The sequence below is a fragment of the Malaclemys terrapin genome, chromosome 11 (assembly GCF_027887155.1).
Source record: "Malaclemys terrapin pileata isolate rMalTer1 chromosome 11, rMalTer1.hap1, whole genome shotgun sequence".
In the NCBI taxonomy this organism is placed as follows: Eukaryota; Metazoa; Chordata; order Testudines; family Emydidae; genus Malaclemys; species Malaclemys terrapin.
Genome location: NC_071515.1, coordinates 67988298 through 68014212, shown reverse-complemented (window position 1 = coordinate 68014212; position 25915 = coordinate 67988298). Strand labels below are relative to the sequence as shown.

Genomic DNA, 25915 nt, shown 5'->3' with positions numbered 1-25915 from the left:
ATAACTTGAACATAGCCCCAGACACTCAGCAAACTATAGAGAATATCAAGTTTTGATGGATTTTTTTTTTTGTCTCTCTTTTCAGAGAAGACCAATGAGACTTTACATTCATTTAAGGACTCTCTGGGTACCCTTTGGCTCCTTGGGGATCTATGCCCAAGCACCCAAGAGGTGTCAATACAGATCACATCAACAGCAGTATCAACGCCAGTGTTTATAGGCAATACCCATCAAGTTAGAATGAGTTTTCAAGATGGAAGTGCACATCACAGAAGAGAAGACCCTCAAACCAGTCATTCTTGGGGGTAGCAGCCTATTTGACTTCTTCCTTGAGGACAGCAATACTGTAATCGGGAATCTTCCTATGATTTTTTTCCCCTCCCTCCATGTGGGGACAGATTGGGTCTCACTTCCTCAATGCTTGGGAAGGTATAACAATGGATGACTGCTGAGACTAGGATATTCAATCACCCTTCCTACCCTGTCTCTTCGGGGACCATTCTCATGAGTCAATGCTCTGTCAAGAAGTTCAGATTCTGCTCTCTCTGGGCTAAAGAAGTTGTTCCCCATCCACATCCGGGAAAGGGGTTTTACTCATATTTTCTGATTTCCCTCCCCCCCCCCCCCCCCCCAAAGTCCAAAGTGGATCTCCGCTCCATACTGGGTCCTTGAAATTTCCACAAGTTAATCAAGCACAAGATTTTGATTCTCTCTAGTGTCAATCATTCATTGTCATCTAGGACAGACTGGTTTGCTGCCCTTGATCTCCAGGATGCCTACCGCCTGTGACTTGGTAGCATCCAGAGATTTGCAGTAGCAGGTCAACACTATTGATACACAGTACTTCCCTTTGGCCTGTTGTCATTCCTGTGTGTATTCACCATGTTCCTGGTGGTGGTGGCAGTGGTCTGTTTGAAGAAGAGGGGAATTCACATCTTCCCATATTTGAACAATTAGATGGTGCAGGCAAATCCAAACAGCAGGTTCTCTACCATGTTCAAGTCACCATCCATTTATTTGATTTGTCTGGGCTTCATGCTGCATAAAGGCAAATCCAAATTAGGGCCATATTTTCTATGTGGGGACTACTTGCTTCTACAAGCTCGATGGTATTCCTCCCTCACTACAGGTTTCAGGCCATTCGCCACCTGTGCATGTCCTTCAGAACACACCCCACCACGCAGTCCAGGTACATCTGAGACCACTGAGCCTTATGTGACCCAACATATGCTGGCTGTATGTGTGCTCCCTTCAAACTTGGCTAAAGCTAGTCTATCAACTGAACAGACACCTTTAGACAAGTTGATCCAAGTACTTCTAGTGCTCCTGTGTTCCCTGGAATGGTGGATGACTCAAGTGTGTTTGGGGGGGAGGGGGGGGCGGCGTACACTTTCTCTCTCCCCCTTCCATTCAAGACAGTCATTAATCTCTTTCTGATTGGCTGCAAACCCACGCTTTATGGATGGAGCATGAAGTGACTCTTATCACGGTCATCGAACTCTAGGCAATTCACAGGGCTTGCCACATGTTTCTCCCTTACATCAAAGGCTTGTCATTCTGGATACTACATGACAATACAACTGCAATGTACTACCTAAACTGACAGGGAGTGGCACAATCTGATTAGCTTTTTCAAGAAGCTATGGTTCTTTTGCATCAGGAAAGGCATTAGTCCCACTGTCACTCACTTACCTGGCTCCCAGATTTGGCTGCTTATCACCTCAGCAGGAGATTCGAGGGAATCACTTGTGATTCAGGCAGAACAATGTCTTGCATCTGAAGAAGTGAGGTTCTTACCCACGAAAGCTTATGCTCCCAGTACTTCTGTTAGTCTCAAAGGTGCCACAGGGACCCTCTGCTTTAGGCAGAACAATGTTTTCAAGGCCATTTTCCAAATCTGGATGTTCCAACAGTCCTCTTGTTCACAACAAAGGACAACTAGAAATGGCATCAATTTTGTTCTCAAGTGGACCTCAGTTCAAACTCCCTATACAATACCTTTCTTCTTAGATGGGGGACTGGATTTATATGGCTGGATTCCTCCCCCATCCTACTCATGCCTGAGAATATACTCAAATAGAAAAAGGGTCATGCCAAGATTATTCTTATGTCAGGTTGGTCAAGACCATGCTAGTTCTCTAAACTTCTCAGCCTCTCAACTCTACCCTCATTCATGGATCTGCTATCCCAGCAACATGGACAGATGTTGCACCCAAATCCCAGCAATATGCACTTCACAACTTGGATGTTGAGTGATTAGGTCAAGGGGGGGGGGGGAACTACTAAGTGGCAGTTCAAGAAATATTGCGTAATAGGCAGCAATCCACTAGCCCCACTAATTGTGGCTAAATGGAAGCATATTTTGCTATACAGTCCAATCTCCATGGAATACAATCACAGAGGCTAAGATTCAGGACATTCTGGAGTACCTGTTGCTCCTCAGGTCTTTTGCTAACCAACCTGAAGTTTCACTTAGCAGTGGTCTCAGCTATCCATCCCCCTATCCAGGTGATCTCTTCTCCTCTCCACCTTTGCCTCCCACCCCCATGATTTCTAGATAATTTTTAAGGGATTGTTTGTTTGGCTTTTTCCTCCTGTTAAAGATACAGTACCTCTTTAGGACCTCCAATTTGTGTTGGCTCTTCTGATGGGCTCTCAATTTGAGCTTTGGCCACCTGTTCTTGGCCCATCTGTCAGACATCCTTCCAAATGACCATTATATTGGCCAGAAGAGTGGCAGGGCCTCCTTATGTGCTCTTTCTCTTCTCCCTCTCCCTCCCCCCCCCCCCCCCCAGGATAAAGTAGCTTTGAGGCCACATCCACAACTTTTTATCTGTAGTATTGACATTTCATTTAAACAAGACTATATACTTGCCAATCTTTTTTCTGACGCTGCATTCAATGAAGAACATCTGCATACTCTGGATGTAAGGTGGATATTGGTGTTCTATCTAGACAGGACCAAATACTTCAAGCTATTGCCTTGTTCTTTTTATTTCTTATGCTGATAGGATGAGAAGTCAAGCTGTCGCAGTGCATATAATCTCCAGGTGGATTACTACTTCCTATATTACAGCTGCAGAAGGGGTAGTGAACAGTGCTCCACAGTGACTGTCGGCCCACTTTACAGAGCTCAAGCTACTTCAGCAACTTTTCTAAAGGATGTCCCTATACCGGACATTTGTAGGACTGCTATGTGGTCCTTTGTGGACACCTTCACTCAGTCCAAACTATGCAGTTACAACTGCTTCAAGCTCTGATGCTAATTTTAGGAAAGCTATACTGGTTTCTCTATCTAAATAGACTCGGAGCACCCTCCTATGGGTATTGTTTTAGTCCCCGAAGTAGAATACATGTGTGCAACCTCCTCTTGAATGACAGTTTAGAATAAGTAACTGGGCTTTTTTTCTGTGTAATCAGACCAACTGATTGTCTTTACCCCAGGATTTTAAAAAAAACAAACCCTGGTGAAAAGGATTTCAGCCACCTCTGGCACAGATGAAGAATGTTCTGAACTGACAGGGTTAAGTTTTCATAAGACAATAACTATTGAGCCATGAAGCCATAGGTGCTGGAACTAGGGGTGCTGAGGGTGTAGCAGCACCCCCTGGTTTTGAAGTAGTTTCCATCATATACACGGTTTAGTTTTGGTTCAGTGGTTTTCAGCACCCCCACTCTAAAAATTGTTCCAGAACCTACGCATGAAGCTGAGTTGAGGGAGAGCTAGGTCATGTGAACTATAATAAGGCTGTAGTCTTTGTTGGTTAGAAACTGTGTGTGTGATGGAGGCGGTAACTCATATTGAGAAATGATGCAGCTATTTTTATCTAGGTTTGTCTTAAATGAGCTGGTGCAGACTGAGAAAGACTACGTCAAAGACTTGGGAATCGTGGTAGAGGTGAGTTAAAGTCCATTTAATATCTTTAAACTCTGGCTGTAATTGCTCAAATCGGCAAAAAGGATGTCCTACTAACTGGATACTGTGCTAAAAAGTGCCTAAAGGAAATGTTTTCAAATACTAAATTTAAAACCTACAATGAAGTGTGCAAAGGCTTATCTTGGCTGATTTGTTTCTCTTGGGTTGTGATCCAGAGATCCTTTCAGCTGTAGTATAGTCTTCCAGATAAATAGATTTTTCTTCTTGCACTTCTTGTAGTCTCCTGTTGCTATTAGACAGAGATCCTACCTGAAATTGGAACTGATTAATAATGGCACTCTCTTTATTTAGAGAAGGGCCCAAACCAAAATACCAATTTTTAGAGGTGTTCAAATCTGGAATCTTGATCCAATCTTTGTCTCAGGCCCATATGTAGCCGGTGAGTTTTGTTTGTAACACGCTTTGGGATGAAAGGAACTATATTAAAGTTATTCTTTGTCCCACACTTTCAAGAGCGTCCATTAATTTTGGATGCTTCAATTTTTGAGTGCACTATCAATACCTAGATACTGATGCCAGAGGTATTCAGCGGACAACACTAGTTGCTCCAAGGTGAGGATCAAAAAACAAAGGCACTGAAAACAAGTGACCTCTTGGGAAATCTTTTTGCAAACTCACTAGTTCAGTGAATGCTTCCAAACAATTTAGTGGTGGCTTTCAAAGGCTTCCAAGCTTTTAAAACTCAAGAGTTCTCTTACTCAGATAGTGAAGTGTGAGGCAAATGTAAACTGACATTTGTAATGCTACAGAGACTCAAATGGAATGCTCAGGAGTGAGAAATCCTATTTGTGACTAAATTTACTACATGGTTTTGTGCACCCAAGAAATACTCCCCCCCCCCCCGCCCCCCCTTAATGAAAAGAATCTTATCTGTGCAGAGTTAGCTTCTTGTACTTATCAGGGAACCCAAGAATTTTGGACAAACCACTTATGTAACTTTTCTAACTTGCCGCTTTAGTGACAGTACAATAGATTTGTACAAACCTTTGAGAAGTTGCAGAATAAATCCCTTTATAGCTTTTTTTTTTCCTTAAGCAAAGTGTGTAATTTAAAATATAAGGTGTGTGTCTGGTTTTAAACTGCATAACATGTATTTTAAGTACCTGGCTTTCTTCTAAAGAGAGGATTCTACCAGTTATGGCATGTAACCTTGTTTGTTTTTCAGGACAAGCACATATAATTATTCTTCAGCTGGGTTATTAATCACTGCTTTTTCATACTACAGGGCTTCATGAAGAGAATAGAAGAAAAAGGGGTTACTGAAGATATGAAAGGGAAAGACAAGATTGTATTTGGCAATATCCACCAGATTTATGACTGGCACAAGGAGTAAGTTGGATTTTTAAGTATCGTTGACAAGTTTACTTCAGCAAAGGAGAGAGAATTGGAAACCAGGGTGCCTGGGTTCTATACCTGGCTCAACTACCAAATTTACTTTGAATGGACTTTGTGCAAGTCATTGAGGTCCAAACTTGCAAGCTTTGGGCTCCAAATCAAAATGGCATGATTTTCAGAGGTACCCTCTGCTCCCCTGGACTTCAGCAGGCACTAGCACTTCAGAAAACAGCTTTTTATTTTGCTTCTAAAATGTGGTCTTAATCTTGATGCTGGAGATTCCTGAAGTTGACAATTCTATGTCATTGGATGGTAGGCCTATAAAATAAGTGGGTTCAATTTTCACTCAGTCTGACTGGGTTTAATTTAGAGTTTTTGATACTTGGATTTGTGGATGCTCAGTACCTCTGAAAATCAGCCCATGCGATGTGTCCCAGTAAAACAAAATTCAGACTGGAATGGTAAAAACAGGCTAAACTGGACATGGACCTGGAAGGAATGGTGCACATATGTGAAAAGGGAAAACAGTAGGTGAAAAGCAGTATCAGTCCATGTTTTCTAGTCAAACGTAGAAGTTGGGTCAAACACAAGAAAGTTTAGGAATTCCTCAAGGTGGTGGTACGTTGCTGGACACTAGCCCCCAGAAATCTGCCCAAGATTGCTTATTTCAAGTCCCAGAAATAGGTTTTTATTTACAATGTGAGCAACGACTTGCTTTTAACCTTGAACGTGACAGCCATTGCCACCTCCCCTTTTTAAATCCTACGAGAACAATAGTCTCATTGACTCTGAAGTGCATTTCAACTCTGGCATTCATAAACATTTCAACAGCTACAGCTTGCTGCCACAGAGCTTGGCTTAGCTGAATTGAGTTTCAACAAACTATTTTAATTGCACATTGCAAGGTGCCTGATTAGAATATTGAATTCAGACATTTATTCTTATGTTCTCCAGACCTTTCTAAATAAGGTCAGATTTCCTCTAGATCTTCTGTATTGTTAATGAAACTCCCATAGAGAAGCAAACGGACTTAGATTTGTGTTAATGATTTCTTATCTATAGTTCTATTGACTTCTTCTAATGGAATTCTTGAAATGCATATCCCTGACCTGTGAGTCTGGCACAAGATAGCGTTAATGCTATCTACATCTTTTAACACCTGCACTCTTTATGTAGAGTGGGAGAAAGTATGTATAAACTCAAGTAAAATCAAAGTATAAATGGTTATAGGTCTCTTCGGCTATAGACCTCCATCTGGCTGAGTTTGTGCAGTGTCCTTGCTCCTCACCAGTTCTACTGTTGCTACTATGAATATTTTTATTACCATAGACACTAGTCACAGGCCAGGACCGCATTGTTTTAGCCTTCTCTTCGTGCTGCTTTTGGTGTTTAACCACTTACACAATCTCTAGTTGTGATGATTCTCCTCTAGCTGAGGGCAGCAAAAGGGAGGGTTGACTATCAAACTCCTGACCCTTCTGCTTTTTAAAAACACTATATTAGTTGGAACTTGAACCTCCAAGACTTACCGGGTACCTCATTGAAATGTTTAGTTTTATGCACGGCTCTCTGAAGTGAAGCTTCCTTTGCAGGCCCTGGACCTTGCCAGGACCTGTTTACTTCAGACAATGCTTCTCCCCATGCCAGGCATCTGCGGTTAAGATCCATGAAGGCATTCAAGCTGGAAATGGCTCAACATAAGAGAGCTGCTGGAGGTTCTACCTCCTTTGAAGGCTGTTAAAAACTATAAAGGTCTCTAGAAACCTAAAGCACCTAAACAAAGCTCATTTTTAGGCATCTAAATAAAATTCCTTAAAAGGGATTCAAGCTAGAGGTCTCCAAAGGTGCAGGTCAACGTAAATATTGGTTTGTCATATACTTACACACTGATAACTAACTACAGCTGGTCAAAAGTTTGTAGTCCAAATGTTTAGTGACTAAAAATAGCCTTAGAGAAAATCAGGGGCGGCTCTATGGTTTTTGCTGCCCCAAGCACAGCAGTCAGGCGGCTTTCGGCGGCGCGCCTGCAGGCGGTCCGCTGGGCCACGCGGATTCAGCTGTATGCCTGCAGGAGGTTTGCTGGTGCCGCGCCTTCAGCGTCCCCACCGCCGAATCCACGGGACTGGCAGACCTCCTGCAGGCATGCCCCCAAAGGCAGCCTGACTGCCGCCCTCACAGGGACTGGCAGGCCGCCCCCCGCGGCTTGCCACCCCAGGCATGTGCTTGCTGCACTGGTGCCTGGAACCGCCCCTGGACAAAATGAAGGTTTCTACAGACATTTTCAATGTGGTCAAAACTTTTCATGGTTCTTATCCAACTGAACATTTTATTTCAATTTTCAGAAGCAGTTTTTGGTAAATGTTTTGTTTGGGGGGGGGAAGGGGGTAAATAACTCCAAACTTCTGCAGAATGTCTCTTGGCATTTTTCAACCAGCTCTAATGAAAACCACAGAACAGAGTAAAAGTGAACACTTTAAAATCCAAGAACTGATTTCCCTTAAATTTCTGCCTTCTGCCTCCACCATCCCAATAATGTTTTGATAGGTGCATGTTGAACCTAAAGGAAAAAGCCAAGTTTCCCCCTCTTGTTTAGTTATTGTGGAATTCTCTAGGGGTGGGGAGGAGGTGTGGTGGGGATAGGAAGGGGAAACTATATTCTGAATTGCTTATCTTCTTTACTTTTAGTTTTTTCCTGGCTGAACTGGAAAAATGTCTCCAGGAACATGACCGTTTAGCACAGCTTTTTATCAAACATGTGAGTTTCTACGTTCTGATTTTCACTAACTTTTTTTCTCCAAAAAAGTCTTCCTTCTAAATTCAGTTTGACCATATTGATTTGCTATGCTCATGTATTAACATTTTTAATCCAGATATAAAATAAGGCTTACGCTTTTGTTTCCTCAGCTATTGAATGGCTCAATTCCCTAAATCATAAAACCAGAGGCAGTGTGTGCCCCCCTTCCCCCAATTTGCTACTTGGATTGGAGGGACTGAGCATGTATATAGCTCAGATACTCTGCTTACTTTCTCCAGACTGAGGGGAAGAGCTCTGTGAAGCTTGGAAGCGTGTCCCTTCCCCCATCAGAAGCTGGTCCAATAAGAGATGCATCACCTTCCTTGTGTCTTGTATCTTGGCACCAACAACCTGAACATATACATGTGACATTAAGATTTGAAAGCAATTTACTTATTTCCTGGCTAGGCGTCTCTAGCTTTTTAAAAGCACAAAATGGAAGGGACTAAAACTTGAGCACATCTTGATGTACTCCATTATTAATTATTTTTTCTTTTTTGGCTGAAGTGCAGAGAGCAAAAACACATTTTCCAAGAATAGTTCTCATTTGGTTATCGACACTGTATTTTTTTCCTGCAAGGAATACTTTGTATCATGCAAGACTGAAATAACATTGGCATGTAGCATGCAGTGTTCTCTGAAGATCATGTGTTTAAGAATAGTTTTCATCAATACATTTACAGTTTATCATTGGTTGCCATAATGTTTAAAACGGGGGTAGGCAAACGTTTTGGCCTGAGGGCCACATCTGGGAATAGAAATTGTATGGCGGGCCATGAATGCTCATAAAATTGGTGTTGGGGTGCGGGCTCTGGTTGGGGCCAGAAATGAGGAGTTCAGGGGGTGGGGAATGGGGTGTCGGGGGGGGGGGGGGTGAGGGCTCCATCTGGGGGTGTAGGCTCTGGGGTGGGTCTGGGGATGAGGGGGTTTGGAGGAGGGATGTAGGAGGGTGCTCTGGGCTGGGACTCAGTGGTTCATAGGGTGGGAGGGGGATCAGGGCTGGGGCAGAAGGTTGGAGAGGTTCAAGGGTGCAGACTTCAGGCAGCGCTTACCTCAAGCTGTTCCCAGAAGCAGCAGCATGTCCCTTCTCTGGCTCCTCCACAGAGGCGCAGCCAGGTGGTTCTGCATGCTGCCCCAGCCACAGGCACCCCCCCTCCCCGCAGCTCCCATTGGCTGCAGTTCCTGGCCAGTGGGAACTGCGAGGGCCGCACTTAGGGAGGGGTAGTGTGCAGAGCAGAGCCCCCTGGCTGCCCTTATGCATAGGAGCCAGAGGGGGGCCATGCTGCTGCTTCCAGGAGCCACATGGAGCGGCCCCCGACCCTGCTCCCCGGCTGGAGCACTGGAGCAGGGCAAGCACCAGACCCTGCACCCCAGCAGGAGCTTGAGGGCCGGATTAAAAAGGCTGGCAGGCAGGACATGGCCTGCAGTCTGAAGTTTGCCCACCCCAGCTTAAATAAGTGCATGTTGGCTTTTAACTTAAAGTATGTTGTCCAACTTCTTGGTGTTCAGTTACTTTTAAAAAGTAAAAACACTGGACCATACCCTTGGCTAGCATAAATCTTCTGTGGCACTATGCTGAATTACATGCAGTTAGGATCTGGCCCCTTGTTTAAAGCTTCCATCTGTCAAACATATGTAGCACTGTTGAACTCAGTGGGACCACTTGCCAAAGTAAAGCTACTCAAGTGCCTAAGTGTTTAGAGGATCAGGGCTGCATTGTGTAAATATTCTATGTGGAAGGAATACTGCCTTGATTGCTTTTCATCAAGGAGAGACTCAGGGTCAGCTAGAACAGACCTGATTCCATTGCTTTGCACCTTTGAGTAAATGAGCATGATCAAACAGCAGTTTTAGCATCTTTCTGCCACTCCAATCATTTAATAAAAATATAGTAGCTAATATCTTACTAGACTCCTGTGCATCTTGCCTTCACAGGAGAGGAGATTGCATATGTATGTGGTGTACTGTCAAAATAAACCACGATCAGAATACGTAGTAGCTGAATATGATGCCTACTTTGAGGTAAGGTTGGCCACATTCACTGGGTACTATTGCTGCCTAAACCTATGATGTGAGATTAAAGGAGAATTACCCAAAAACCTATGGGTTTTGGCTGTTTGGCTAAAGTAAAGGATTTTGTGATATGATTTATTCTTGTATATTGTTTACTGAAACAGTAAACATTTCCAGCAATTCCTTGAATATTTATATCAAATTCCCATTCTTCTATTACTTTCCAATTAATGGCTAGACTATTGCATTCTGAAAGTGCAATTCATTTTCCTCTCTCTGTCTGAAATGGCCTTTGCCAGCTGTGATCTTTGCAAAGAATAGTCAAGACTTTGGGTGAGGTATATTTTGTTTGAATAATTGGCTGACAACTGTTGTGGTGTTTAGGGGGTTTATTATTCTGCTGGGTGATTTAGAATTAATAATTCTGCCCCCTCCCTAGACTTTTATGTTCACTCCAGGAAGTCTTTGGGGCTATCCACACTTTATAATGCAAAACTTGAGTAACAAGGGGAAGGTGCTTCATTTCATTAAAGGGTATGTCGCCGCAACCTTTCATGCTCTTCGGGATTTCTTCATGGCCATCACCCAACTATAATGGGAAGAGCAGTCTAGAGATCTCTAATTCCTGCTCTACCAGCTCAAAATTGAAAATGAATCCCAAATCTCTAGATTAGCTTCCGAGTATTTTGCCCAGTATATGCCAAAAAGGGACACTTGCAGATTTTGAAAACCTTTTGGTTTTCTAAAATCTCCTCTTGCTCTGGCAGAAAATTACTCTTTAATCTTTATTTTGTGAGTGTCACTTACCATGTCCTGTCTTTGCTACTAGAATAGCTATAAATGTATTCATGTGGTTTGTTGTAACTATTTCTTAATATTGTGGTGATTAATATTACTTTTTAGGAGGTACAACAAGAAATAAACCAACGGTTAACCCTCAGTGACTTCTTAATCAAACCTATTCAAAGAATAACCAAGTACCAGCTTCTACTCAAGGTGAGTGGAAAGATGCAATTCAGGTTAAGCTATGGATCGTTTTCATCTTGCGTTGGACTTTGACTTGAATCAGTCTGAATTTCATTGTAACTTATGAGGTTTGTCTCAATTTGACATTTCAAATTATCTTATGGGGTATGTTGTAACAAACCATCTCTTTAACTCAAGTGAAAAGTTAATGGAAGAGAAGCTCCATTATATGTTGGCCCCTACAATATTTGTTTGTCTATAGATAGACCGACATCCAGTCAGCAGAGGGGCCCCAGTTAAGACATCTTTGAGAACAGAATTTGGTAGCTGATGATGGCTAATGTCTTATGTATGTTGGTCTTTGTTCTTTGAGACACTTCAGTTGCTTTACCAAATCTTTGATTATTCTAGCAAGATTTAGGGATGTTCTGCATGAGTTGCATTGAAATTGGAGCTGATCAAAGCTTTTGAGGTTTCTCATTTTTTTAAAAAAAAGGCCTCATTGAAAATGAGTTTTTTTTTTTAAAAAAAATCAAATCTCATTTTGATAAATTTTGGGGGGGGGGGGGAACGAACAACTTGCGGGGAAGCTAAACTTTGAATTTTTCATTTCATGATTGTTGGAAAATGCCCACTGCTAACTTTTTTTTTTTTCCCACCCCTAGAAAATAAAACTAGCAAAAGGTGGAAAACAGTCACTGAAGGAAATAGTTCATTTTCCCCTTACACATACTTTCTTAATTTTTCAAATTTTCCTATGGGGTATAAGTTATTTTCTGACCAGAAAATTTCAAATGAGGATTTTTCCCATGGAAATGCCCACCAGAAGCATTCCTGTTTTCTGGCCAGCTCTAAATGGAATAAACAGATCTAGAAATATCACCAGCACAGACTGGTTCTGAATGAAGGCAAATGCTTTTAACAGATGTGTACCGAGCTTCTGTACATTGATATCCTGTGCCCTAGAATGAGAAATGGATAGATCCAAATTTTCAGTGTCTACTTTGGGAGTCCAACTTAGACACACACGATTTTTCAAGGATTCTGTGCACCCACAGCTCTTGACTTCTTCCACAACTCTAGCTGCTCATCTCTTAAAATTTAACCCGAGGTGTCTAATTTTAGTTGCCCAATGTGAATCACTTCTGAAATTTGGCCCATAATATATAAAGGTACTGGTGGCTTTTATTTAAGCTACTTAACATCTCAAACTGACTACCATCAGCCCACACTTTGGTAACTGTACTAGTTGCAAAAAAGTAATTGCATTAGTCTATAAGATTTCAAAAGGGAAAAAAGGGCATCTTCAAGTGTGTGGTCTTGTGGCTTAAAAGAGGGGACTGAGTCAACATTCTGTTCTGTCCTGTCCTGCTTTGTGAATTTCAGCAAGTCATTCAACCTTTTGTGCTTGTTTCCCCATCTATAAAATGGGTAGGATATTTTCCCTACCTCACAAGCATGTTTTGAAAACTAATTCATTTATATTAAGTTTCTCAGATTCTCAAAGTGCTGTCTAAGTACATCTTTCATTTTCTGTGGAGTTACATCCTGTTGCTCGTTGGCGGATTTTTTTAACTAGATAATGGGTATCTTTCCTAAAACATCTTCATGAGAACTGTCTTGCTTTCTTTAGGACTTCCTGAGATACAGTGAGAAAGCTGGGCTGGAATGCTCTGATATAGAGGTATACTTTCATATCCTAGACTCTATTGCTTTATCTAGCTATTGCTGAATAATTCAGTGGAATTTTGTAGAGAGAAAGCAAATTGCCAATAGAATATTGGAGATGAGCAAAGAAACAATTGCTTATTCCATGTTTCATTTAAGTTAATTTATTTTCTCTTCTCAATTAAGCTACATGTAGTTGGGGCCCGTGCCTGCATGCCAGACCTTCCATTGACATTAGTGAAACACCAAGATCGGGGGTGGGCAAATGTTTTGGACCGAGGGCCACATCTGGGTGGAGAAATTGTATGCAGGGCTATGAATGTAGGGCTGGGGGAGGGGGTGCAGGGTGCAGCAGGGGGTTGGGGGTGCAGAGTGCAGGCTCCAGCCTGGCGCCTCTTACCTCAAGCATCTCCAGGGTGACAATGGTGCACAGTGGGGCTAAGGCAGGCTCCCTGCCTGCCCTGGCCCCACACCGCTTCCGAAAGTGGCCAGCATGTGTCTCAGTGGCTCCTGGGGGTGAGGTGGGGCAGGCAGCTTTGCTGTGTGATGCCCTTGCCTGTGGGTACCACCCCCAAAGCTCCCATTGGCTGCAGTTCCCCATTCCTAGCCAATGGGAGCTGCAGGGGGCGGTGCCTGCAGCTGATAGTAATTCATGGAGCCCTCTGTTCTTTCTCTTCCACCCCCCCACCCCCCCCCCGGGGGGCCGCAGGGACATGGTTCCGGCTGCTTCCAGGAACGGCATGGGGCCAGGGCAGGCAGGGAGCCTTTCTTAGCCCCATTGCGCCACAGGGCTGGCAATCTCATGGGCTGGATTGAAAGCCCTCACAGGGTGGATCTGGCCTGCAGGCCATAGTTTGCCCTCCCCTGACCGAGATGCACCAGAATCATGCCTTTATAACTTCTAAAAACAAGCATGCCTCATTCGTTTTTCATTTGATTGGTGGCGCCTGTGTTTAATTTTTCCTTAGAGTGCTCTGGCCTTCTCATAATTAATGTATTGTTTGTATTTAACAGAAAGCAGTTGAATTAATGTGCCTTGTACCAAAACGTTGCAATGATATGATGAACCTGGGCCGTCTTCAGGGCTTTGAGGTATGCATCTGTCATGCTCGTACACCAGTTAGCTTAAAAAGCAGTGCTCAAGGGGCTATGAGCATCTTTTTCAATTACTATCTCCACAGATTGTCCATCAGCCTCTTTAACCAGAATTCTGCTCTCTTAACTGTGAGCTATATTCCTCTGAGATTCAGGGAGAGGGGTGGGGCAAATGTGTACCTGTAGTTCTAAAAATGGAACAATCCTGTACAGGCATCAAAATCTGATGCCTGTTACTGCTTTTCAAAGCTTGAATTGCAGACTTATTTGCTCTGCCAGAACGAGTGGCCTCAGTAGGAGTCCTCTGCTGCTTAGCATGATAACCCAAAACCTTGAGTGAGGTAGCTTGACATGAGGGTGTGAGCAGCTTCAGAAAGGGCTCTTGAATTGGTCAACTTGGTACATCATTTAACGCAGGAATTGTCTGTCCTGGTAAAATGCCTAAACTCCAAAATTAGGCCCAGCATGTCTTAAATATTAGCTCAAAAATTATAATGGGAATATAGTTGGAAACAGGTATAAAAACATTCCATTGGAGACATGGAATCTTCTGTCTTGGAAACACAGTTGGTGACTATGAGAATAAAGAACAGCCGTGTTTGCCTTCCTTGACAAGAGTTCACTCAGAGTGCTAAGACTTTAGTGTCCAGTCCAGAGGCATTCTGCCTTTGAGAATTCAGTGCTCCTTGGACACCCCAGAACACGTGAACACCAGCAGATCAGCTCTTACCCATATGTGTGTTTAAGTTGGCAATTTCTCTATTTCTCAGGGCAAGCTGACTGCTCAAGGAAAGCTGCTGCAGCAGGATACGTTCTATGTAACTGAGCAGGATTCTGGAGGGCTGTCTCGGCCAAAGGAGCGCAGGGTCTTCCTCTTTGAGCAAATAGTCATCTTTAGTGAACTTCTTAGGAAAGGCTCTTTAACACCAGGCTACATGTTTAAGAGAAGTATAAAGGTAAGAAATGGGAAAGTCCTATTTGATAAGCGTTTGCTACTTAACCATGACTTTTCTATGCTCTGGACTGACTTTTAGGCATACCAGTCCTCAAGTGCCATATATAGACCTTAGTCTGCAGAGTGTTACCACTAATTTTCAGTAATATGGACCAAAGATAGTATAAGGACAACAACTGTAAATTTGCCCCTGCACAATTCAGTAGCTGACTTTAAAGATATGCAGCAAAGGGCGGGTCTGAACAGTTAACATCTATTGCCTGGAGCTTTGCATGAATAAGGGCAGGTCTTCACTACAGGGGTGGGGTCGATTTAAGATATGCAAATTCAGCTACGCGAATAGCATAGCTGAATTCGACGTATCGGAGCCGACTTACCCTGCTGTGAGGACGGTGGCAAAATCGACCTCCGCGGCTCCCCGTCAACGGCGCTTACTCCCACTTCCGCTGGTGGAGTAAGAGCGTCGATTTGGGGATAGATTTGTCGCGTCCCGACGAGACGCGATAATTCGAATCCCGAGAATGATTTCTACCCGCCAATTCAGGCGGGTAGTGTAGACCTAGCCTAAGAATTGGGTCTATTGAAGAACTAATGATAGCAGCAGAAGGGGCTTGCTAATTTTCCTTCCACTAGGAGTGGAGGAGGGGAAACCGAACCAAAATGATCTTGGATCCCAATTCAGAACTTAAGCACATGCTTAACTCTAATAGGGATGCTTTCCTGAATTGGGGGCCCTTAATCTTTGGTATTACTTTATTAGCCTACTTAGTGTTGCAAGAGAGACTATTCAAGGTGGAAATATTTGTAAGAACACAAAAACCAATAACACTAAACTGTAAATCTCAAGAACAGTTGTAAATCCTGATGTCTTTAAATCCATTTAATTTTAAAATCACTTCCTGCCTTCCCCCTTCCAATGGGGAGTAAAAGGGGGGAGAAAGACACCAAGTGACAAGAATTAACCCCTGCATCTAGATTAAGAAATAGGGAAGTTGACTTCTCAATAGCTGATTCTAGAAAATGTAGGTTCTCTACAAAGAGCAATTCTTGCGTTGTATGTTGAAGATACCAAAAGAAGCAGATTTGGCCTAGGGCTATCTGATAGCTTCCAGGTAAACTGCACTTCAGGGCATGCCTTTGGTACATTGTTAGCTTGAGCTATAACTCCATTTTTGCCCCAACCCAACTACTGTTCACGCACAGCTCTCCAATTTGAGTTAAGTGGTGCTTTAAGCTTCAACTAGCCAGCCCATCAGGGGAGTAAATTGAAGCTTGAGTGCTACTCAGACTCAGTGAGGCTGTAGCTGTTTGTTTTTTGATTAGATGCTGGTGTGTTCTAACACTCTGCTAATACAATCACTCTGTCGCTTGAGGTGGTTTTGTGGTTTGATCACCACTTTTGCCGATTGGCTGGCAGCTGGCAACACTGCCTAGACCCTACCTGGGCTTCTCCTATCCACATAGGTAATCCACCTCCCCAAGAAGCAGTAGCTGGGTCAACAGACAAATTCTTCTATCAACCAAATGCTGTCTGCACTGGGGATTAGGTGACATAGCTCCATCTCTCAGTGGTGTGGATTTTCCACACCCCTGACATGTAGCTATTCAATGTAAATTCCCAGTGTGGAGCAGCCCTCACTTGAGCTAGCCTAGATCGAGCAGCGTAAATTCAAGCTAACTGTTGTAGTGAAGACATGCCCTTAAAATGATGTGGAGTGTGATGTTCTTCTGCTTGCTGCTGTGGTGGTGGGTTTCTTTTTAAACTGAGTTAATTTGCAGAATTTCTTCCCCATTCAGTTGATAGGCAGTTCTGATGTACTTGGGGAACTGAAAATGAGATGACATCACTTTGAGCTGGTTCACACATGTTGTACATGGATGCTCAACACCTCTCTGATATGCATATTGGAAATACATTAGCTGGATGGTGCACCGTCCATCCCCTCCCTCCTTCATTTTGTGGGATGTAAAGTAAAACAGTAGTGGGCCTGCTTGCAAGAATGGCTAAAGCTGACCGATCAGAAGTGGTGGTTGGGGGTGGGGGGAGAGTTGTTCTTTAATCATTCATGCATGTTCACATCATGTTTCACAGACACTTGAAATGTTTAACAGGCCCACCGGTATCCTGGATGAAGGACGCAATCCTGCAATGACTTGCATGCTTATCTTAAACATGCAAATAGTCACAATGAAGTCAAAGATAGGCACATAAAGTGTTTGCAGGATCATAGCCTAATGGAGTCATTGCACAGCAAGTGACTTAAGTGGTAGAATAATCAGAGGAAAAATACCACTGGATCATCAGTGGAGAATTATTCCTTTTAGTATAACTCTGTACACAGTCCAATTTTAAGTTACTAATGGCTGAGTTCCCATTACTCCCCTCAGGGGAGAGAAATTGATGTAAACATTGCTGTCAACTCTTGTATTAGAGCAGTGGTTCCCAAACTTTAACAACCCATGAACCCTTTTCACTAAAATGTCAAGTCTCGTGAACCCCCTCCTAAAAATGAATATTTCCAGGGATTTTCTCCTTTACTTGAGTATAAATTTATAAAAGCAGTGATCTTGAAAATTTTGTTTTTATGACATGCTTATTACACACTATTATTTATTACTTCTCATTCCAGTATTTATTACATTATGAAAACAGCAACACTTCCAAGATCTCACTTTCGTAGCTTGTATCACTTTGAATAAGCTTGTTATAAGACAAGGCTCCTATGTTTCAACAAGGAGTATGAGATGTGAAGCAGCATGAAGGTATTTAAGAAGCCAACTCAGAGTTCCTCCTACACAAGCATTCAGGTCTTGAGCGGTCCAGGCAAACAACGCACGTTACAACAAAGTTTAAACTTGTTCTTCATAATTTTAAAAACAATACTAGCTACCTATTTAATTTTAAAAACAGCAAAATATATCCACCTCCCTTTCCATTTCTTATAAGGAGTCTTGAAGTTTAAATCTCCTCCGTGCGATAGATAAGCTCGCTTTGATCTGCTTAGCTCTTGTAAGTCCAGGGGCTCCAGGCTGCTGGCCCCGTGCTGCCCAGGGTCCCTAGGGACAGCTCTGTCCACCATTAGGGAATTTTTTCCTCAGAGAACCCCCTGTAACATTTCACAAACCCCAGTTTAGGAACCACTGTATTAGAGGGATGGTAGGATTTTTGGGAGGCAGGAGGGTTTCGACTCTTAGGATGAATTTTTATTAATGTCACTTTCAGGTTCTGCTTATTTTTGACCCATCAGCCATGATCACATTACTTTTTCAAAGGAAGTTGTAACTCAAGACAATGCAGATGGATGTTGAGAGATCTTGGATAGCTATTGAGTCATGAGACTTAAACCTGAAAAATCTGCCTATAGAATGCTAGACCTTCACTAGACTGTAGGATGCTAGACCTTCATTAGACATTATCTGAAACTTCAAGCACATTGGCATTTTGTTCTCCTGATTGTAATCAAATGATAATTTTAAGCTAATTTTGTTCAGGAAATTAGTACAGTCGTTTATCTTTGAATGCTGCTGAGCCTTCTCCAATGTAACCCATGCTTCTTTGGGCTTCTTGCAGATGAACTATCTAATCATTGAAGAAATAGTGGATGATGATCCCTGTAAATTTGCTCTTATGAGCCGGGAAACTTCAGAACGAGTCATTTTACAGGCTGCCAATCCTGAAATTCAGCAAGCTTGGATACAGGACATCAATCAGGTTCTGGACACACAGAGAGACTTCCTAAATGGTACGTAGTCTATCTCTGTACAGTGTCTTCTGCATTAACCAGAATCTACAATGTTCAAATGTTGTCTTCTGCTGAAAAACACTGATCACCTTCAGGTTCATAAGGAAAAATCTCGAACAGAAAGCTTAATCCAGGCTGCCCATCTTTAAGCAGTTGTTGGCCCAAGGCCAGGCCACATCCCCTGAGAGTCACATATAGAGGGATTCTTAATATATTGATCTTCCCTTTTTCTTGCAGAGGAAAGACTCATGTGCTTGTATTGTACCACCGCATGCAGTGCTCTCTCTACCTAGTTCAGGGACTGCATTGTGATGGGGAGAATCTAGGTGACCAGTGTAGGGGTATGGGAGAAAGCATCTAATGCCACCATAATCCTCAGACCTTTTAAATTGTCCAGAAAAGTTTATACAGCTCCATGCTGTGTTAATGGTTCCGTGGAATTCTTGGCTGGCCCAGGAACAACTGTGGCTAGTAGGGTCTGACTCTGGCAGCACTTGACTTCCTGCTAAAGTATATGGTTGATACAGTGCATTAGTCAGGTTCAGAGGCAGGTTTTATCCCAGGGAGCCAAATCCCTCTCTTCTCCTCTTCTGCCCCCCCCCCCCCCCCCCCCCCAGCAGCACAGTGCTGGGACATATCATCTGTGGTGAAAGCCTCACAAAACTTCCTTGCTTTTTCAAGGTCATGTCTCCTGATGCCTGTTAACTGCACTCAACATTGTAAATATAGTAGCACTCAGAGGCCATAATCAGAATCCACTCACTCCAGAATGGTAGCCTGGCCTTCAGCTTGCACCCCTAATATGGAGAGGCTGTCAGGCTCTGAAACAAGAGCTTAGAATAGTGTCCACTCAAAGGTGTTTGTAAAACCAAAATTTGCCTCAGAAATCTGAATGTCCTAAACATTTGATGCTGTGCTCCTGGGAGAGTGCAGAGCATTGCATGCATCTGGCACCTGAAGGGTTTGGTTAGCTGAATTGTCTAATCTCTACTTCTATATGGGTCTGGTTCCCCTTTTGGACTGCAGCCACTCCAAAGGTCAGCTCACCATCAATTCAGTCAAACTAATGCAGAGAGCGGCTGCAGAAACTGGTCGGTCTCTCTCTCAAATGTAAAGTGTGTGCAGAGGAAAGGAAGATATCTGAGACTTATTTTTGGAATTAAATTATTCCTTCCTTTCTCCCCTCCCCTATTTTTAGTAAAAATGCTGGAGTCCGTGTCTATCCCTTGTGAGGTTTTTTCCATCTCCTCAGTGTTAGGAGGGATGCTTCTGTTGTGATTTCTTGATTGGATTAATTTGATCTGTGACACTTTCTTGCATTTTCTCATTGCTGAATTAGTCTCTCGCATTCCATTTAGTTTACAATCTGACCAATGTACAGAGTACTGATTCTCTGTCAATGATCTGTCCAGAGCCATTGAAGCTGCATGACACACAAACACCAAATCCATACACGTAAGGATTTCTAGTCTTTGATCCTGGTGACTCTTCCTCTCTTCCCTCTTCTTCTGAATAATGGCAGTCCGTATAGAAAGATTTGCAAGCTCAAAGTCTGCCCCTAACCTTTGACCAGCTCACAGTGATACCTGGTGCCTAATACTACTATGTGGTGCTCAAGAGGTTCTCTGACAACTTGTATCTAATCAGCTCCTGTAGGCTGATCAACTCTTCAAGTGGAAAAGACCCTATTTGGGGGGAGGGGTGATGAAGTCAGAAGAAAAAGGGTGCCCTCTTCCCTTCTGAAGGGAGAAGGGGAATGAAAAACAGGGATACTTTACAATGAAAGAGGCTGAGAAAACTGCAACCTCTTTACATTTCTCCAGTTCCACTTCTCAACCTCCAAACTACCTCTAATCTGACGGGTTCCCCACCTACACCTTCATTTATCATTGACTCCTATCCTCAAACCTGCCAACCCAACCTTTCTCCCCACCACCTCAGAAAACCCCATTCTCCTCTGCTCCACACCAGCTCAAATATACACCCCTATTTCCTACCCTTTCCTTTCAAATCTCTCCACAGGCAAACACTTTCTCCTGCTCCCAGACTCACTAGTTTGGGTTTCTTATAACCTTGGTACAGGGCATCTTCTGGAGATGAATGACGAACTGAGGTTAACATTCTGATGCCATCAACACCAAGTGCCTAGTTAATAGCTTCCAGGAACTGCCCTACACCAAAATAGTTATAGACCATATACAAATCCTGCACTTTGGCAGGGGGTGAGACTAGATGACCCTTGCAGTCACTTCTAATTCTGTGGTTCTACACAAAGATGTAACCAGGTCCAGAGTAAACTACATTTGGTGATAATTTGGTAGCCATGGTTTCTTGTCCATACAAGTGGGTTATGCGAGTAGGCGGTTTTCTGAGTATAACGGGGGCCAGTAACTCTTAGCGGCCTGGGTGTCAAGTACTTGAATAAATACACACCACATACTTAAGTTTTGTCATTTGTACCTATAAGGGAACATTGAATCATTCTGATATATGTGCTGCTTGAAATAAAATGTGAATGTGTTTTTCTGTTGAAGGGTTAAGTTTTCAGCATGCTGTAGCATTAGACAAGCAACTCCATCATAGCAGTAAGAGGAGCCTTGTGTTGAATCATTATATACTGTACTGTGAGGTGGTCTCAAGATATCTAAATGTAAATGTGCTCTTCCATGTATGATGCAGTTGAGTATCCCTTGGGCTTACTTTGAAAGCAATATCCATTTATTGAAATGACCTCATGCAAGTAATGTACTGCACGTCAGGTTACACTGTGTCACAAGCAGCGGTACACCTAATTCTCTTCCTCTCCTGCAGCACTACAGTCGCCCATAGAGTATCAACGCAAAGAGAGTACCTCTGCAGTAATGAGGCCACAAGCTAGTAGGGTGTCTCAGCCCAACAGCAGACCTTATTCTTCTGTTCCAGTAGGGTCTGAGAAGCCTTCAAAGGCTACAAGCCGTAACCCATCTCTGCCACCCCTGAAGATATCTACCTCCAATGGCAGTGCAGGGTATGAACACCACCAGCCTGGGGACAAATATGAACAAAGCAAGGTACTTTATCTCTGCTCATCATTATACTCAAGCCTAGCTTTCTTTGTATCCTGGAATATCCACGAAATTATGAACTAATCAGGTCAGTAGAAACCAGCTTGCCAAACCAGTGGCACAACAGAATAGGTGGTTTAAAGATCAAAGATGTGTAGAACTTAACACTTACAAACAACTGTAAGCAAACTTAAGACTCATGAAAGTGGAGTTTTCACAACCCTGGTGACTGAATTTCCCTGTTTACAGCACAGGCAGCTGCCATGAAACCTTCCACCTCAATCTTAGAACAATATGCCCAGCACCCTGACTTGGAGATCAGCTCTGTGCTGTCCTCTCTGAGGCTAATCAGTGCCAGGTGTGGAGATAGGGTTTTCTCTTTGTTTACTATTGCAAACAGAGCTGAGACCATGAACTCAGTTCACATAGGCCACCAAATCGCCACTGATTCAAATGCAGCCTTGACAGGGACCGAAAGCTGTTGTTGCAAGTCCAATTACTGTGTAATGTGTACCTGCCATTGTGTGTTGTTTTCCTATTCAGACATCAGCTTTCACTGCTCTTTTCCCCACATCCTGGTATACAATTGTTTTGCTACAATAAAATGCAAATAAGTCTTTTTTTAGAACTCCTAGAACAACATTCCCATTGAACCAAATGCGAATTATGATATGAAACAGGACTTTGGCTTTAATTCCCAGGGTATTTGGATTACTAGATAACTTCAAACTCTTAATTATAGATTTTTCTTCTGATGTAAATTTAGTTGTTTAAGGATTTTTAACACCACCACCACCACCCTTTCTTTACGAGTCTGAAAACTTTGTCCTGGCTGCTCCTAAAAGAGGTAACTCACCTATTCCCCAGCAACACACACTTTCTAACAATTTCTGTTGTCCCCTTCACAGAGTGACTTGGGAGGGTGCAATGGGACCTCTTCCATGGTGGTAATCAAAGATTACTATGCACTGAAGGAGAATGAGATCTGCGTGAATCAGGGCGAGGTGGTTCAAATCCTTGCCATCAACCAGCAAAATATGTTCCTGGTGTACCAGCCTGCGAACGACCACTCCCCAGCTGCTGAAGGATGGATTCCAGGCAATATCTTGGCTCCCCTCACTAAATCCACTACAGATAATAGCGACGGAAGCATCAAGTAAGTGCCATGTTGGCTTCCCTGGGAGCAGTGTGTGGATTTTTGAGGAAAAAACAAAAAAAATGGTAGGGAATTCCTGCTGATTTTTTTTATCTACAGTGCCATTGGAACAAACTTTGAATGCTCAATCCACAGCATGGGGCATCCATGTTGGATAGTTCGGGTTTTGGTTATTTTTGTTTGTGGTTTTTTGTTTATACTTTGTAAAGAATTTAAAACCATAGACAGTTTAAAGGCATGTTTTACGTTGATCCATTTTACACCAACATGGACCTGATTGGACTGGACTTGTATTTATGTTGTATTAAGTTACTAATATATATATATTGGTTATAACAGCTTCTAGCAAAAAATCAGGCCTTGTGATGGACTGAGGCCTGCTTCTCAAGGAGGAGAGATTTTTGTTGTCTATGGCAATTTCTTTGTACAGCTTGTATCTTTTATTTTGACATTTTTCTGTTCACGGTAACTTTTGTAAAATATTTTTTGTTGGCAAGACCCCCTTCTAAGTACATTCCTGTATAAAGTATTTTGCACTATTTAAAGAAACCCATATTGATGAAGTCAGGTTGTGCAATATAATGGATAGTCGCAATGTTCATCATTGTACCTGTAATGTAACTAATAATTTTAAATGTACTATTTTAAATATGTAAAATAAATTTTCACCATGAGCATGTTTTAATGAGGTTAAAAAGGACTAGTTTGACCCTTTTGTTTTTTTGTTACAATGTTTTGTTGCTTATTTAACAAATGTGTGAATATTTTTTTCTGATTTTTAGAAATTTGTCAATCTGAAATGACTAAATGCAAGAAAGTGGTTTTTTGGTATTAAATGCAGAAGGTACAACCCTGTTTAGTAATACCTGTTTTTTTTTAATATCTAAAATTTATTAGCATGATGGATGCTAAATCTTCTCACATGAGTGCCTCAAGGTGTAGATTTGAAGTGGGGGGGCGAAGCCTTTTTAAAAAAAAAAAAAAAATCTGCTCAGTGTTAGGTGTCACGTGATATTGGGTTTACCTGTATTGTTCTACAGGATCAATGCTCCTGGTCAAAACATGTATGAAATATATACTAAAGCTAAGGAATCATTTAGCATCTCTCCGGTAGCTAGAGACTTGATGGCATTCTTCTCCAGCACTGGTGTGGAATTGGGTGCTGTTATAGTTGTCAACAGCATTAGATTTCCCAATAAATAATGTCAAATCGAAGCTTCCAGTGCAGTCATACTCTGCAATGATTTCTGCAAAGAAACTAAACCAAAACTGTAGTGAATGAAGCACATGTTGCACCTTTTTTCTTCCTTTTTGAGATTTATATCTCACAAATATTCTCTTCATACTCTAGAAAAATAGTTGCTAGCCTGAACACTCTAATGTGTGTCCTATAAAACACATGGCCAACTGTGGGTGTGGTCTACAGCTCTCTCATGCTACCATGTAGTATGGGATTTAAAAGTGGGGTGGAATGACTTAGTCTGACTAGTCTGTCTATAAATCACGCTAAAGCAATAACGGTACAGTGTTCACACCCTTACTCTGTTTTGATCTGGTGATAGTTCAGCCAGTTGGAGGTAAGGGGAGAGAAACCTATCAACCCACCACTGACTAATCCCTATCTTCACAGAAAACTTAAACTTGAGTTCTGTGAGTTCTGCAGTGTTTGGATAACTCCACATTGCTTTGCATATCCAATTTGAATCTCACCTAGAGGTGCCAAAATATCACATGCAAGAATATTGTCATAAGATTTTTCAGCCAAATTTTACAGATGTGAGCAGTTTATATAATGATGCTCCTTTCTGGTGCCCAATGTGAATGCCCATAACTAGTTCTCAAAGACACAGTGCAGGTGACCTTGTTTGTGTTGCTGTAGTGTGGACACTCTAAAACTGGTTGTGGATCTAGTTTCAGTTAACATAAACCAGTTTAGTCTTGTGCTGGTGTGTACAGCTGTTAGAGGTCTATCGTTTTAATCTTGATGTGACCTACTGTACCATTCTAATCGGATGCTAAAGCATAATGAACACAAACACTTTAGAATTGGAATACAGAATGTCTACTGTTTCTGGAGTTTAAGATCCTAACATGTCATATATTTGATTGGCATCACAGGTTATCGTTGGATTACATGCAACTTTCTTTATAAAATGTCAAGGTACTGTAGATGTGACATGAGCCAAACATTGGCTTCAAACATGCAAATCAAATTTGCATGCCTTAAAGGTGGGCAGATGTAGCAGAATGCTTCTGACCTGGGTCCCAGCTCATTCCACTGCTGTTCTTGAGAACTTGCTGCTTTAGGTGAATATTAAAAAAATAAACACAAACCCTGCAAGTGGTAAACTTTCTGCTGTGAAAGTAAATTAAATCCATTTTTAAACTGATTTTTTTTTTTCTTAATTTGATGTCTGTTCTGATCTGTGATTTTTCTCTTGTCTCCATAGCCTTTTTCTTAAAGGGTGACATGACTTTTTTTTTTCTTCAAAGGATAGGTCATGGGGACAGTAAATAGGGGTTGGACATGGAAATTACTAATTCTGTGCTCTGTTTAGTCAACAAATTATAGATTTGATTACTGTCAGACAATTGGATTGACAAAATGCAACCATGTTAAACGAACAGGAACTTCTTGGCCCCAAGAAATATAGCAAAGCTTGTAGTTCTGGGAAACAACTTCTCTTGGAAATCTAATGACCTAGTTACTACTTGGTTTTTTAGCTTTTCATGGTCTTAGCAACACTCAAGGATCCACCTTGAACTTCTGAACTCTTGTACTTGTTGTATCAAATCAGTCCATTAAGACCCATTCCCATCACATTTGCATCAGTTTCACTGCTTGAATTGACAAGATTTAAATTGAATTGACGTTTTTAGCGCTTGCATTTGTCGCAAATGTTTCTTACTGAAGTCCCTGAAGCCTGATGACAGATTAGCTGAAGTTGACACAGCCCAGTTCCCTATTTATCTAGGGAACTGGCTTTCTACTAAATGTATTAAAACAGCAAATGTGGCGCATCATCTGCTGGTAGAACTATTGAAATTGTTTTCAAATAAATGTTAATGCTGAAACTGAAATAGATGCATTCCTGGTGGCTTTCACTTTCTAGGGAATTGCAGTACTCACAAATGTGGCTGCTGGTCCCCTTTCCACATCCTTCCTTCCCTGCCATGATCTGCCGTTTGATTGGTGCATTTTTTGGTAC

At 42.2% G+C, this 25915-nt stretch overlaps 1 protein-coding gene across 7 annotated transcripts in view; it reads left to right on the top strand.

The window, feature by feature from the left end:
• The window catches only part of KALRN (kalirin RhoGEF kinase), a 732870-nt gene that overhangs the window by 653610 nt on the left and 53345 nt on the right, over positions 1-25915 (top strand). For 3 of the 7 annotated variants that reach the window (XM_054043354.1, XM_054043355.1, XM_054043353.1), the window contains exons 38-48: positions 3832-3898; positions 5163-5266; positions 7958-8027; positions 10002-10088; positions 10983-11075; positions 12679-12729; positions 13728-13805; positions 14579-14764; positions 18335-18506; positions 21318-21556; positions 22459-25915. In XM_054043354.1, the coding sequence (XP_053899329.1) occupies positions 3832-3898; positions 5163-5266; positions 7958-8027; positions 10002-10088; positions 10983-11075; positions 12679-12729; positions 13728-13805; positions 14579-14764; positions 18335-18506; positions 21318-21556; positions 22459-22710 (1399 nt within the window). In that variant the 3' untranslated portion in view covers positions 22711-25915. The remainder of the gene's footprint in view (positions 1-3831; positions 3899-5162; positions 5267-7957; positions 8028-10001; positions 10089-10982; positions 11076-12678; positions 12730-13727; positions 13806-14578; positions 14765-18334; positions 18507-21317; positions 21557-22458) is intronic. The other 4 variants (XM_054043358.1, XM_054043359.1, XM_054043357.1 and 1 more) reach the window with 4 other exon arrangements.